This window comes from Rhincodon typus, chromosome 29, assembly GCF_021869965.1.
Source record: "Rhincodon typus isolate 14 chromosome 29, sRhiTyp1.1, whole genome shotgun sequence".
Classification (NCBI taxonomy): Eukaryota; Metazoa; Chordata; class Chondrichthyes; order Orectolobiformes; family Rhincodontidae; genus Rhincodon; species Rhincodon typus.
In genome coordinates, this window is record NC_063360.1 from 16,458,903 (window position 1) to 16,473,158 (window position 14,256).

Genomic DNA, 14,256 nt, shown 5'->3' on the forward strand with positions numbered 1-14,256 from the left:
TAAAATTGAATTTTGGCTCGATACATGAAATTAAGGAGCACTTTTAATGTTAAATTTATCTTTGATTTTTTTTATGCCTGTACCTGGAGAGATGTGTTTTTAATTTAAATTTGACATGCATGATTATTTTGATGAGGAGATGTTTACTGGCTACTAGAGGATCCTTCATCCCTAATCAATCAGATCTTTAGCACCAAGTGTCCCCAGCTGTTCCATTAGTGAGTTACAATGATGCCACCAAATGGCCAGATTCAGAGATAGTAGGAACTGCAGATGCTGGAGAATCTGAGATAACAAGGTGTAGAGCTGGATGAACACAGCAGGCCAAACAGCATCAGAGGAGCAGGAAGGCTGATGTTTTGGGCCTAGACCCTTCTTCAGAAATGACCCTTCTTCAACCTTGTTATGTTGGGTCTCGATCAGATTTGGAAAGTTCCACGAGGAAATAGGCTGAGTGCTTGTAGGTGACCCAGATACACACATTCCTCATGGCGCCAGGGACTTGGGTTCGATTCCACCCTGAGGTGGCTGTCTGTGGAGTTTGCACATTCTACCTGTGTCTGCATGAGTTTCTTTTGGATGCTGTAGTTTCCTCACACAGTCCAAAGATCCACAGATTAGGTGGATTGGCCATGCTAAATTGCTCTGTAGTGTCCAGGGATGTGCAGGATGGGTGGATACGCCATGGAAAATGCAGGGTTACCAGGATAGGGTAGGAGGGATGGGTCTGGTGGCTCTTCTGGGGCGGTGGGGTGGGGGGGGTGGTGGGGGGATGGGTGGGTGAGTGGTCAGTGTGAACTCGATGGACCCAATGGCCTGTCTCCACACTGTCGGGATTCTAGGATTCCTAACTTTTAGGATCAAACGCATGGGGCCATATATTGGCTCAGGGTTTTGTTTGACCAACAGTTGGCAAGTTCTGGGGTTTGCTGCCAGTGGATGTCCAAAGTTTGCCTGCCATTTAAATGCTCTCCCATTTACACTGCCCAGTGGGCACTGACAGAAACAATAATGATCTAATTACTGGGCTTGTGGCTAATGGAGTTTCAGTCCACACATGTTCTGCATTGAACTTATTTTTGGCTTTATGGAAATCAATACATCACAACCAAACACAGAGGTTTTCCAGTATTTTACACTACTCGGTAACACTCAAAAACCTCATTTTTTTTTGTTCAAGAAGTTGGTTTTTCAGCATTTTAATAAAGGAAGTGAAGCTAATCTTTTTTTCTTTAACCCCCAAGTGTTTTCATTGTATGTTTTCTTATTTCATCCTGTGTTAGCTAACATCATAACATCACTCCCAATTTTAAGTGAGGGGCAAGTTTTATTGGGAAAGCTCTGATGCCCATTTCTATATCATACAGAATGAATGATTTAAAATAAAACTCCTGGCCTCATTTACATTTCATTAACCAACAGTTACCTTATTTGGGCTTGGAAGTCAATAAGAAGAGGTGCAAATTCCCATGGCCCAGCGGCTATCTATTAAGAAAAAGCCTGCATGTCCCCAGAAATAAATTCATAAAAATAAATAGATTAGCATTTTAGTTGGTGGGGGGGTGCTTCTGTCCCCATTCTCTCTCCTTGATGGATTGTGCTGGCTGGAATCTCGATGTAATTTTGTCACTTGTGATTGCTGTCGTTAAATGGCACTTGCATGAGGGGTGGTGCTAATGGTGTCGGTTTCAGCAGATAGTGGCTGGGACAAGGATCAAGCAGTCACCAGTGTATCCTGATCTCGTGGAGAGGTAGCTGATCTCGATGGTGAGCTGGTGGGAAGCAGGTGGTGATTGGGAATCTCAGTGAATAGTCAGGAGGTGGAAATCACATGGAAGTTGGAAGTTATGATAATGGTCATGGGTGTTCACTGTGTAATCTATTCAGCCTGGAGGAAATATTATATTCTTGCTCCTTCTGGCCCAGAAGCAGTGCTGTAATGGTTGTTACGGATTCAGTCTTTCTTTCATTTGTAGTGTTCCAGGACTGCGAAACCAGGCCGATATGAATTGGAAATAAAGTTACCACTGAATTAAAGGCTGGCAGCCTTGTTAAAATGTCTGAATGACAAATCCACTGAGCGTTCTCTTACAAGAACAGAAATTTTCACAAAATGTTTCACAAAAACACAAAAGCAGGAACGTCCATTCCTTGTTCCATCTGTGTAATTGTCACATGCACTCACACGTGTGCAGTGAAAAATTTGCCATGTCACCACTTATAGCACCATCTTAGGTACAAGATGCCTAGGTGCAAATACTTAAGTATTTGATATAAAGTTGAAAAAAATAATAAATTCAAATTCCAGCATAAGAATAAAAAGAAAACACAGTACTCAATTTACAGTCCTTCCACACCAGTCCATGCTGTTAAAGGTAAGTTGGCAGGTCTGAGAGAGATAGTAGGAACTGCAGATGCTGGAGAATCCGAGACAACAAGGTGCAGGGCTGGATGAACACAGCAGGCCAAGCAGCATCATAGGAGCAGAGAGGCTGACGTTTCGGGCCTAGACCCTTCAGAAGTTACCCTCCTCCCTCCGGACAAACCTCAGGGGATCTCTCTCCCACTGCAACTCTCTCGTCCTCTCCACCTATCCTCTCCTCTATCCATCTTCTATCCGCCTCCCACTCTCTCCCTATTTATTTCAGAACCCCCTTCCCCTCCCCCTTTTCTGATGAAGGGTCTAGGCCCGAAACGTCAGCCTCTCTGCTCCTATGATGCTGCTTAGCCTGCTGTGTTCATCCAGCCCTGCACCTAGGTCTGAGAGAGATTGAGTTCCTGTTTCAGATTTGTAATCACTTAAAAGACTACTATATACTCATTCTGGGGAGTTCAAATTGATCCTGAGATCATTATTTATGCATGTCTTGCTATCATCCTCACCAAGGACACTGTATTCTCCCCCTGTCTTCTGTCATCATTGAGCTTTTAAAATCATTTCTTATCATTACATTTTAATTCATTTAATCTTCTGTCCAATCCTTCCACACTCATTGAACTTGGTCAGTGACCTGCGTCTTTCTTCAGGTTTTTAAAAGATACAGTGGAGGTGGAAAGGAGTGGGTGCAGTTAGAATTTTTACCCTGGATAATAATCTAAACTGTGTAAAATAAGCTCAATAACCCCTTAAACAGGTCTTCCAATTTTAATTTTCATTAAATTCAGTAGAATTGCAATCAAAGTCTTTAATGTGTGACTGACCCATAATTGCACATTTTACATGATCGCTAATGCTACAATCATTCATGAAAGAACAGCAAATAATAAACTCAGGATGGTTAAAAAGGCATTTGGCATGCTTGGCTTCATTGCTCAGTCCTTTGAGTATAGGAGTTGGGACGTTATGTTGAGGTCGTACAGGACATTGGTGAGGCCTCTTCTGGAATACTGCGTCCAGTTCTGGTTACCCAGTTATAGGAAGGGTATTATCAAGCTGGAGAGGGTTCAGAAGAGATTTACCAGGATGTTGCCAGGTTTGGAAGGTTTGAGTTATAAGGAAAAGCTGGATAGGCTGGGACTTTTTTCACGGGAGCACAGGAGGTTGAGAAGTGACCTGATAGAAGTCTACAAAATAATGAGAGGTATAGATAGAGTTGATGGTAGATGTCTTTTCCCTAAGATGGGAAATTTCAAGACTAGGGGGCACATTTTCAAGGTGAGAGGAGAGAAATTTAAAAAAGTCATGAGGCAATTTTTTTACACAGAGGGTGATTTGCATTTGGAATGAATTTCCTGATGAAGTGGTGGATGTGGGTACAATTATAACATTTAAAAGATATTTGAATGGATATATGAATAGGAAAGGTTTGGAGGGAAGTGGATCAGGAGCAGGCAGATGGGACTAGTTTAGTTTAGGATTATGTTTGGCATGGAATGGTTGGACCAAAAGACCTGTTTCCATGCTGTATGACTCTGTGACTCCATAAGGCGGGTGAATTTCTGTGTGGGTGGTAGGTTAGAACGACTGAATCCATGAGCATATCTGGAGCTACTGGGAGTCTGGATGGATCTTCAATGTACGTCACCAGGATTTCCTCAAAATTAGTCAATGGCTGAGACTTGCACAATATTGCACAGCAATGATTCTTGGAGCTCCAGGAACAGGAAACTGATGGGTCCTCTGCACCCTTCAGGGAGGGACCCCAGTGGCCAAACATATAGCTGTCAGGGGTGCCTGAGAAAGCAAGATTCAAGTTTGGTTAATATGCCAAACTCCACTGAGAGCTACATCCATGCACACCATCCCCCACCATTCCAGCACAAAGCAGACGCACACAGTCAACAATTCATCTCCCTCACTCCTTGTCTTCAAACTCTTGTCCTCTCGTGATTCACAAGATGAAAAGCTATTTTGGGAGATGCCAGGCAAAAAGTACATAAGAGGCGACAATAAAATAAATTGTACTGTGGAGAATCCTGAATCAGAAATGTGACTGTGTAACACTGCTAAAAGCCTAATGCTCTTGTGTAACTAAAACACACACACACTCTCTCCACCCCTCACTCTCTCACACACACACACACACACACACACACACACACACACACACACTCTCTCTTCACCTCCCCCCCCGACTCTCACACACACACACGCGCGCACACACACACGTGAATCTATGGGGTGAACTTGTACTTGCAGATACATTCCATTTTGTTCAAAAAGCATACAATTTATAGACAGTCCGTCAATATGACGGCTTATAAATTCCTACTTTAGAAATAAAATCAGTCTGACTCCAAACTAAAACACAAGCAGATTCTAAACAAGGTCTTGTCTCACACCTAACAAGCATTGTCTGATCTAAAATGTCACCTCTTCTTTACACTGATAAAACCTTTAGTTCTCTCAGGGCAGTGACTTGAAAGGAATTTGGGGATTTACATATACATATTAATCAATTAAAACCTTCTAACTGATTAAAGATTTAACAGCATCTTAGGTTCATTTAGTACACCCTCATCAATGGTGGGACCCTTTGGACTTCTACTTATAAATTCTGTATCTGATACTACCTCTCTCAGTAACACCTGAGGAAGGAACGAAGCTCCAAAAGCTTGTGTTTTCAAATAAACCTTTTGGACTATAATCTGGTATTGTGTGTTTTCTGACATTGTCCACTCCAGTCCAACATCAGTACCTCCACATCTTGTGTAACTAGAAATCCTTTTGTGTCTCCTTATGTGATACTGCCCATGTGTTTTCATCAACGCGAGGGGCAGTCTGCTCAGATCTGAAGTCTGACTGCCCACGAGGTCATGGCCAGCTGATGTCTTTTGGGATTCGGAGGCAGGAAAGACTTCCTTGTTTGCATTTGTGCAGCAGTAGCTATCAGGACAGGAGGAAACATTTGTGACTGTTTGTGGGAGGTATGAAGAAGTCAAGGTGCTTTGAGCATTTTCCAGTTCTGTGCCCTCATTCTCCATTTTCAGTGGCTCGCTTGCAATTCCCTCATGGAGTAAGAACTGGAGATCACTCTGCTACCTTCCAAACAGGCTCTGAAGTATTTAGGTATTTTTTTTTGTCAGTTAGGTGGCATTTTAATCATGCAAGGCACAGCTGAGGACAGTCACATATTTGATGCAATGCTTCATCAGCTGCTGCATGCTGTTGACAAGTCTTTTTATGGAAGTTGACTTCATTGGGAGGGACTGAGACATCTGGCATTGGTAGATGAAACAGACACCTCCATTCTCCCTCCAATCATACACTCTGAAAAATCAATAGAACCGCATACACTTTCTGCTGCTGCTCCAGAATACCACTTTCATCAACATCCTTCAATGTTCACCACCTACCCCAGCTAAGCAGAGCTTGGAGGGTCAAGTATCTACTGCAGGAACTGAAACAGATTGCTGTATCTGTCTCCAAACCTGTGCCTCGTCATTTCTTAAGCTGGATTGTATATACACTGAATACAAGCTCCTTGCACCTTGCATATTAAATTTCACAGGCAAGCTGCCTCCACTCGGCCAGATCACTCCACTTTAATTTTGTAAATAACAACCCAAGGTGGACTTCCATCCAACCCCAGGATGACCTTGCTCCTCACCGAGTTCCAGACCAAACAGATCTTGGAGGCTCTGCACAATGGCAGCACCAAGCAGGAGTGGTGGCCATTGCTTGCACTGCTGGTAAATCTAGGAGGGGACACTCAGTGATGGAACTGGGCATTCAGTCCAAAATCTCATATCAGCCAGGCCGATGGACCTTACTGATGGAGAGGAGGAGCATTCTGGAACAGAGAAGGGCAAAGGATGGACGTATGAAAGCAAATTGGTGTCAGTGGACCCACGGTTGACATAGGTGACCCCAGAGGGAAGCCTATTCAATTGAAGAAATGCTGAGGTGAAACCCTTAATCAAGGAATTAATTGCCAACTTTTGGGCCTCAACTGAGCCATGGGTGGACCGTCCATCCATCACCTCCACTATCTACTGTCCATGAAATCATGGTGGGACTGATGGGTGGACAGGTGTTGGGCACTCAGCCAAAGGTATGTGCGTGTGGTGCCTGACTCACCAAATAGCTGCCTGTCTCAGGAGCTCCTTTGAGTTTCATGTGATTGGGCAGTTGGAGGATGTACAAAAGTGCTGGGACGGTGCTGGGTGATCTGAGAGCAGTTATCGTCCTCCATCAATACCACCTCCTGAATGCTATCTGTAGGAGTTGTAGCAGATGAAGGAAATGAATTGCAGATAGACAAGTTGATTCAAGTAAGGACTCTTTAAATATCATACAGGCTGTATAATATAATTTTCTCATCAGCTAGCTGGGAGGCCATCATCTCTGTTCAGTCAAGGTCAGGCATGCCAAAACCCACATTTTCTTCTGCACCTTTTCCCAATGGGTGAAACATCTTTCTCCATTGATTGACAGTCTTAAGTGCTTGCTGTTTATGTGGCATTGAATTTTAATGGAGTTTTATTCTGTTTTCCTTTTTAGGGTGAGGCACTGGAACAGGCAATTATCAGTCAAGCTCCACAGTTGCAGAAGCTGATTGCAAGCACTGCACATGAGAAAATGGCCTGGTATCATGGACCTATTAGTCGTGCAGATGCAGAGCGTCGACTATACTCTGGTGCACAGCCAGATGGGAAATTTCTGTAAGTTTTGCCTTTCCTTCTTATATTTTCGAAACACTTCTTAAATGACAGGATTAAACATGTGATGGGTTAGATTCTGAGGGATCAGTGCTGTGATACCGTTGCTGTAGTGTAGGGCCTGTCTACACTACTTCATATGCAAAAACAGGACAGTTCCATCAAAACTGCATGATCAATACAATTGACAGGCTGATTACAATAGTGTTTATGAAGCCTGGACACAACAGATGGAATTGCAGTGTCCCAATGTACCAAAGTCCCTTGTATTACTATCATGTGATGGATATTGGAACCGCAGCAAAAGTCTTGAGATGACGATATGGAGGAAAGCCATGTGGAGCCAAACAAGCAGCACAACCACCATGTATTCTAAGCCTCTGACACCATCTCCACAGTTATCAGTGTCTAACTTTAAACTCCTTTCACAGGTCATTGGGCCAGTGTGTATGAGCTTTCTCTTCTCCTAAAACAAGTAGTCAGGTCACTCCGAGTGCACAGCCACAATGTTCAAATGTGGTTTCCAATGAAAAACGGATGCTTAAAGACACTTCTAATGTACTGCACACCACAGATGCATGGATCCATGATGCAAAATATTTGGGTCAGTATTTCCAAATCTTGTTAGGTCAAATGACAAATTAACAAGGAAGCCAGGAGGGAACTTAACGACGTTTAGTTTAAAGAATGGGGAAGATTACAGAGGAAGATTGCAGTAAATATTCCAATGTTCTTCCTCATTTGCTGAACTTCCACAAATAAAAATATACCTAAGTCCAAAAATTGCCAGTAAAGTTGTTGGCTTCAGTTTGCTCTTGTGGAACAACAGAATCAGCAGAAGTGCAATATCAGGGCACACCGAGAGAAGCTTTGAAATGGTATACAGTTACAAAGAGCAGTTGAAACCAACAAGGAATAGGAACAAAGGAAGTCCCCTAAATGTGTAGGGCATGCAACTGGAAAAAAAGGGAAAGATATTTACATACGTTTTCGCAGGATGTGCATAAACAAAACTGGAAACATAAAAAGAGGGGAGAACTTGTAAAGGGGCAACAGCAAAAAAACAGATAAGCAAATGGTCCTTAACCATAAAAAGAAAGATTGCAAGCTGACAATCTGAAAGAAACAAACAATAATCATTCTGGATTGCTTAAGAGACAAAATTCAAGCATTTAAAACTAAAATATGGAGAATGTAATTGAGATAAGGGGTGATCTATCATCCAGATATTAAAGGATCCTGCCTAGATTGTTGCAACTCTGTTTACACTCTTTCATAGTTTAAAGAACAATGTCTTATGCGCATCATTTAGGTGCTAATTTCTGATAGTTTGCCTCCTAGGAATGTTGAGTGAAGTTTGAGAATAAAGAGAAGGGACTCTGATCAGAATGTTTGCATCATCTTAGGTTACAGAAATTTCTTGGAGTACGACAATGGTTCCAATGTAGCAGTCCACTCAAAATATGAATCAGTCATAAGCCAGGTGTCGATAACTAGATCAAATCTAAGCTTTGCAGTCCTGTCACATCCAGTTGTGAATGGTGGTGGACAATTAAACAACTCACTGGAGGACGAGGAGGTTCCACAAATATCCCCATCCTCAATGCTGGAAGAGCCCAGCACATTAGTGCAAAAGATAAGGCTGAAACTTTCACTGCAATCTTCAGCCAGATGTGCCTAGTGGATGATCCATCTTGTCCTCCTCCAGTGTTCCCCAGCATTACAGATACTAGTCTTCAGCCAATTTGATTTACTCCACGTGATATCAAGAAACGGTTGGAGACACTGGATACTGCAAAGACTATGGGCCCTGATAACATTCTGGCAATAGTACTGAAGACTTGGGCTCCAGAACTTGCCGCTCCCCTAGCCAAGCTGTTCCAGTACAGTTACAACACTTGCATCTAGCCAACAATGTGGAAAATTGCCCAAGTATGTTCTGTACATAAAAACCAGGACAAATCCTACCCGCCAATTACCGCCCCATCAGTCTCCTCTCAATCATCAGTAAAGTGATGGAAAATGTCATATAACCTGCTCAGTGACGCCCAGTTTGAGTTCCGCCAGGGCCACTCAGCTCCTGACCTCATTACAACCTTGGTTCAAAAGTGGACAAAAGAGCTGAATTCCAGAGGTGAGGTGAGGGTGACAGCCCTTGACATCAAGGCTGCATTCAACCTAGTGTTGCATCAAGGAACCCTGGCAAAACTAGACTCAATCAGTATCGGGGGCAAATTCAATGGTTATCAGCTGGTTAGAGTCATACCTGACACATAGGAATATGGTCCTGATTGTTGGAGGTCAGTCATTTCAGCTCCAGACATCTCTACTGTAGTTGCTCAGGGTAGTGTCCTAGGTCCAACCATCTTCAGCTGCTTCATCAATGATCTTCCCTCCATCATAAGGTCAGAACTGGGGATGTTTGCCAATGATTGCATAATGTTCAGCAACATTTGTGACTCCTGAGACACTGAAGCAGTCAATGTCTAGATGCAACATGATTCAGACAATATCCAGGCTTGGGCTGACAAGTGGCGAGTAACATTTGTGCCACACAAATGCCAGGCTATGACCATCATCAATAAGAGACAATCTTAACCACTGCCCCTTGACATTCAATGGTGTTAATGTCACTAAATCCTCCACTATCAACATCCTGGGGGTTACCATTGACCAGAAACTCAACTGGACTCACCACATAAACACAGTGGCTACAAGAGCAAAGTCAGAAGTCACATAACAGCAGGTTGTAGTCCAACAGGTTTATTTGAAGTGAACACTTCACCTGAAGAAGGAGCAGCGCTCCAAAAGCTTGCAATTTCAAATAAACTTGTTGGACTATAACCTGGTGTCATGTGACTTCTGACTTTGTCCACCCCAGTCCAACACTTACATATCATGGCTACAAGAGCAAGTCAGAAGCTAGGAATACTACAGTAAGTAACTCACTTCTTGATTCCCCAAAGACTGTCCACCATCTACAAGGTACAGGTCAGGAGTGTGATGGAATACTCCCTACTTGCCTGGATGAGTGCAGCCTCAACAACACTCAAGAAGCTTGACACCATCCAGGACAAAGCAGCCCTCTTGATTGGCACTACATCCACAAGCATCCACTCCCTCCACCAGCGACGCTCAGTAGCAGCAGTGTGTACTATCTACAAGATGCAGTGCAGAAATTCACCAAAGATCTTCAGACAGCACCTTCCAAACTCACGACAACTTCCATCCAGAAGGACAAGAGCAGCAAATATATGGAAACACCACCACCTCCAAGTTTCCCTCCAAGCCACTCACTATCTTGACTTGGAAATATATCACCCTTTGCTAACTGTCGCTGGGTCAAAATCCTGGAATTCCCTCCGTAATGGCATTGTGGGTCAACCCACAGCAAGAGGACTGCAGTGGTTCAAGAAAACAACTCACCACCACGTTCTCAAGTGCAACTAGGGATGGGCAAGAAATGATGGCACAGCCAGCGATGCCCACATCCCACAAATGAATTAAAAAAAACTAGCCTTACATGATTTCTAGAATTCATAAAATGAGATAAAATTAACATTCTTATAGACAAGTAGAGGCCAGAAGAAGAAAGCCAACAAGAATTTGTAAAAGGAAATCCAAATCTGACAAACTGAGCAGAGATCTTCAGGCATTAATGAAGTTAACTAGTAAAATAAATGCATTGGAAATGCATATGTAGATTTTCAGAAGGTATTAATGAAGTTGTACGCACCGGGCTTGTTGATAAAATAAAGGCGCATGATACTGAAAGAAATAGCTCCATCTCCAAAATATAAGTCTGACGTGTTGGACTGTGTTGAAGACAAGGGGAAGTTAAGGACTGGCACAATACTGGGGCCTTATCATTTCTGCCAGGAAACAGGGTGAGACATAGTTATTTGCAACCTGCGGTCACAGATGAGTTGATCATTCAGGGATTCAAATTCTTCCACTTATAAAATATGGTTGTTTCTTGAATGAAATAATGTAAAGCAAAATGTGTGTTCAGTCAATTACACTTGGGAAACTCTGACGTTGCAGACAGGTCTGGCACCTCATTTCGCTCCTGATCAGTAGCTTGTGTGAGAAAGTGATGTTATTCAGAAGATGAAGCATGAATTCAGGCTCTTTAAGATTCTCGTACTATGAGACCTTCAGTCTTATTTTCCTGTCAATGGGCAATCAGTTTATCTCAGCCTTTCTTAACTGATATTAAACATTTTAAAATAACTGATTAATTAATTTCTAACATTTTCTTCTTGTTTTCCAGGGTGAGGCAGCGCAAAGAAGCTGGAGGATATGCTCTTTCTGTGCTATATGGAAAGTCAGCCTACCATTACTTAGTAGAGTTAGACAAAGCTGGAAAGTTTGCCATTCCTGATGGATCAAAGTTTGATACTCTTTGGCAGGTACATAATAATTGCTCTGAACTCATAGGGTATGGAATTCCCTTACATGGTGCTGAGTTTGTGAGGTCTCCTGCATGGCGCTGTCTTGTCCCTGACATGCACCAGGAAGTCTTATGTTAGCATAATCTTGATGCTACACTGCCCAAGTATTAAATGCATTGCTAGGGTACACAAGACCAGACAATACAATCATAGATTACTCTCAAACAATAGATATCCTGTTGCAAGATGAGCCCTGACACTGATGTGATTTAACATTACAGGCACCTAACTTCCAGAGAAAATGATCTTCTGGAAATTCTGCAATTGCAAAATGCCCAAGATGTTTTTGGTGGAGTTGTGATGAGTTCTTGGACTTGCCAGAGAGTGTTGCTGCATTAACGAGGTAGAGAAGTAATTGTCCTGTGCTCACAAAAGCTTCAACACATATAGCAGTAACAGTGCCAGCACCTCCGAATCAGCAGCATGTTAGAGCAAAGGTTGCGGAAAGGGCATAATGCCCTCTGCCAACCTAGCACCAGACTTCTCCACACTCCGTAACAGTGACATGATGCTGTTTGGCAGACCAGCACCCTGCATGTCCATCCACTGTATGCTGCCTCCATTATCTGAGCTCACATTTGCAAAACTCCTCGGTGTCCTGGCTCCATTTGCCCATGCGTTGGCTGGAGACTTTCATGCTTGGTGATGTGTTAAGCCAAAACCTATGCTCTCTCCCATCATCAGTATCTAAGCTGATGACTCCAGTGTTAGGTCCAGTGGAGGCGCCTCTTCACCAGTGCTGTGTTATTCTCTATCTCTCTTCTGGGCTACTGTGACCTGGCAGGAGGGTGGAAGGGGATACTGGGGGGGCAAGAAGTGGGTGACTCATCAAATCATGGAGAGTGACTTGAACCTGGAGCTTCTGGTTAGGAGGCTGGCTCACTACTCACTGCACAGCCACAGTCTTAAACCTGGAGAAATCATTCCCTGTATTTACTGTCATTTTCATAGAGAGTTTCATTTAAAGTGAAATATTATATAGCCAGATGAAACATTTTGAAAATATATGAGATCTACATTACTTAAAATACAGAAATAGTATTCATGGTCTTAGAACTATTTTAGAGTTATTTAAAAGACAAGTTTCGTCACTTTAGATCTTCCTATTAAAGTTTCTCTTTCCTTTGGTTTTATTGTTTACTGTTTAATGTTATTTCCAAGGTTCCCCAGTTCTTATCCTCTTGACTTGTGGAAACAGCCTGCCTCTTTCTATCTTGATCTATCCTTTCCTGCTCCCTTACATTTCTACCATAAAATGTTATAATTAATGGTCAGGAAGCATCAAATTAAATTTGTCACATAGTGGCTAAACTTGGAGCTGCAGTTTTCAATCAACTGAAAAGTTGATTTGGTCGTACGTTCTTGTTCAATGTCACCAAGTGATGCGTTGTTTTGTTTTGAAGCTGGTTGAGTACTTAAAGCTCAAGTCTGATGGGGTGATACACATACTACGCGAAGTCTGCAATAACCCTAGCCAACCTGCTGGTAAGTCAAGCTGTAGTATACTCATGCTGACCAAGCAGCTTCAGTTCATCTTCTCTAATTAATAGTATTCCTAGTAAATAAACAAGGTACTGGGGATGCAGAAGTATCAAAAATAAATACAATATCTACTTTTGTTTTGAGCCGCAGAGAAAAAGAAAGGCCTTGTTCTGTGCTGAGTTAACCAGTCCGAACTGGAACTGAGCTGCTGGAGGTCTTAAAAAAAACATAAAGGTGGATAAATCTCCAGGACCTGATCAAGCATATTGCGGGAAGCTAAGGAAGAAATTGTGGGGCATCTACCACAAATATTTGTATCATCTATAGCCATGGGTGAGGTGTCAGGTGACTGGAGGGTGGCTAATGTTGTGCCTTTATTTAAGAAACACTGCAAGGAGAAGCCTGGGAACTATAGACCAGTGAGTCTGATATCGGTGGAGGGTAAATTGTTGGAAGGGATTCTGAGAGATAGGATTTACATGCATTTGGAAAGGCAAGGATTGATTAGGGATAGTCAGCATCGTTTTGTGTGCAGGGGAAACATGTCTCACAAACTTGATTGAGTTTTTTGAGGGATGTAACCAAGACAGATGAGGGCAGAGTGCTAGATATTATTTACATGGACGTTAGTAAACACTTTGACAAGGTTCCACATGGTAGGCTGGTTAGTAAAGTTAGATCACATGGGATTCAGGGAGAGCTTGCCAATTGGATACAAAATTGGCTTGATGGTAGGATGATCTATCTCAATTGGTTCCAGAATTTCAATGATAAGAGGAAGAAAATATATGTGATGGAAGGAAAGGATAATATTACCATCACATATGGAGGAGAATGGTCTGCAGATTATACAATCCCTGACTATTTGAAATACTTTCATATTTGAAGAAATGGAGACCTATACAAATGTCTTGTGCTTTAAAGCTGATTATTGTACATAAGCTGTAAAATATTAAGGTTGTTTATCTTTTCTAGATTTTTTTGCATTAAAGTGGGGTATTGAAATCATAAGGTCCTGGCTGTTCTTTGGCTGTTTATAACAATAGTAGGATATGTGGGGAGTGGCGGATGATTATGAGGGTCGCCATATTCGTATAGTTTATTCATTATTGAAAAACTGCTGCTGTGGTGGTTTTTGACTTTGCCACCTGGACAGTACTGTGGCAGGACAGATTGACCATCTGTCATAGAACTTGTCAATTTTGTTTCTACCAGGGGA

At 42.4% G+C, this 14,256-nt stretch overlaps 1 protein-coding gene across 2 annotated transcripts in view; it reads left to right on the forward strand.

Moving 5' to 3' along the window:
- LOC109915343 (tyrosine-protein kinase ZAP-70) overlaps positions 1-14,256 on the forward strand; it is an 85,211-nt gene that overhangs the window by 44,033 nt on the left and 26,922 nt on the right. The window contains exons 1-4 of one of the 2 annotated variants that reach the window (XM_048614149.1): positions 6,787-6,800; positions 6,944-7,104; positions 11,375-11,513; positions 12,959-13,040. In XM_048614149.1, coding sequence (XP_048470106.1) covers positions 7,022-7,104; positions 11,375-11,513; positions 12,959-13,040 — 304 coding nt within the window. In that variant the 5' untranslated portion in view covers positions 6,787-6,800; positions 6,944-7,021. Of the gene's footprint in view, positions 1-6,786; positions 6,801-6,943; positions 7,105-11,374; positions 11,514-12,958; positions 13,041-14,256 lie in introns of those variants that run through there. The other variant, XM_020514953.2, reaches the window with a different exon arrangement.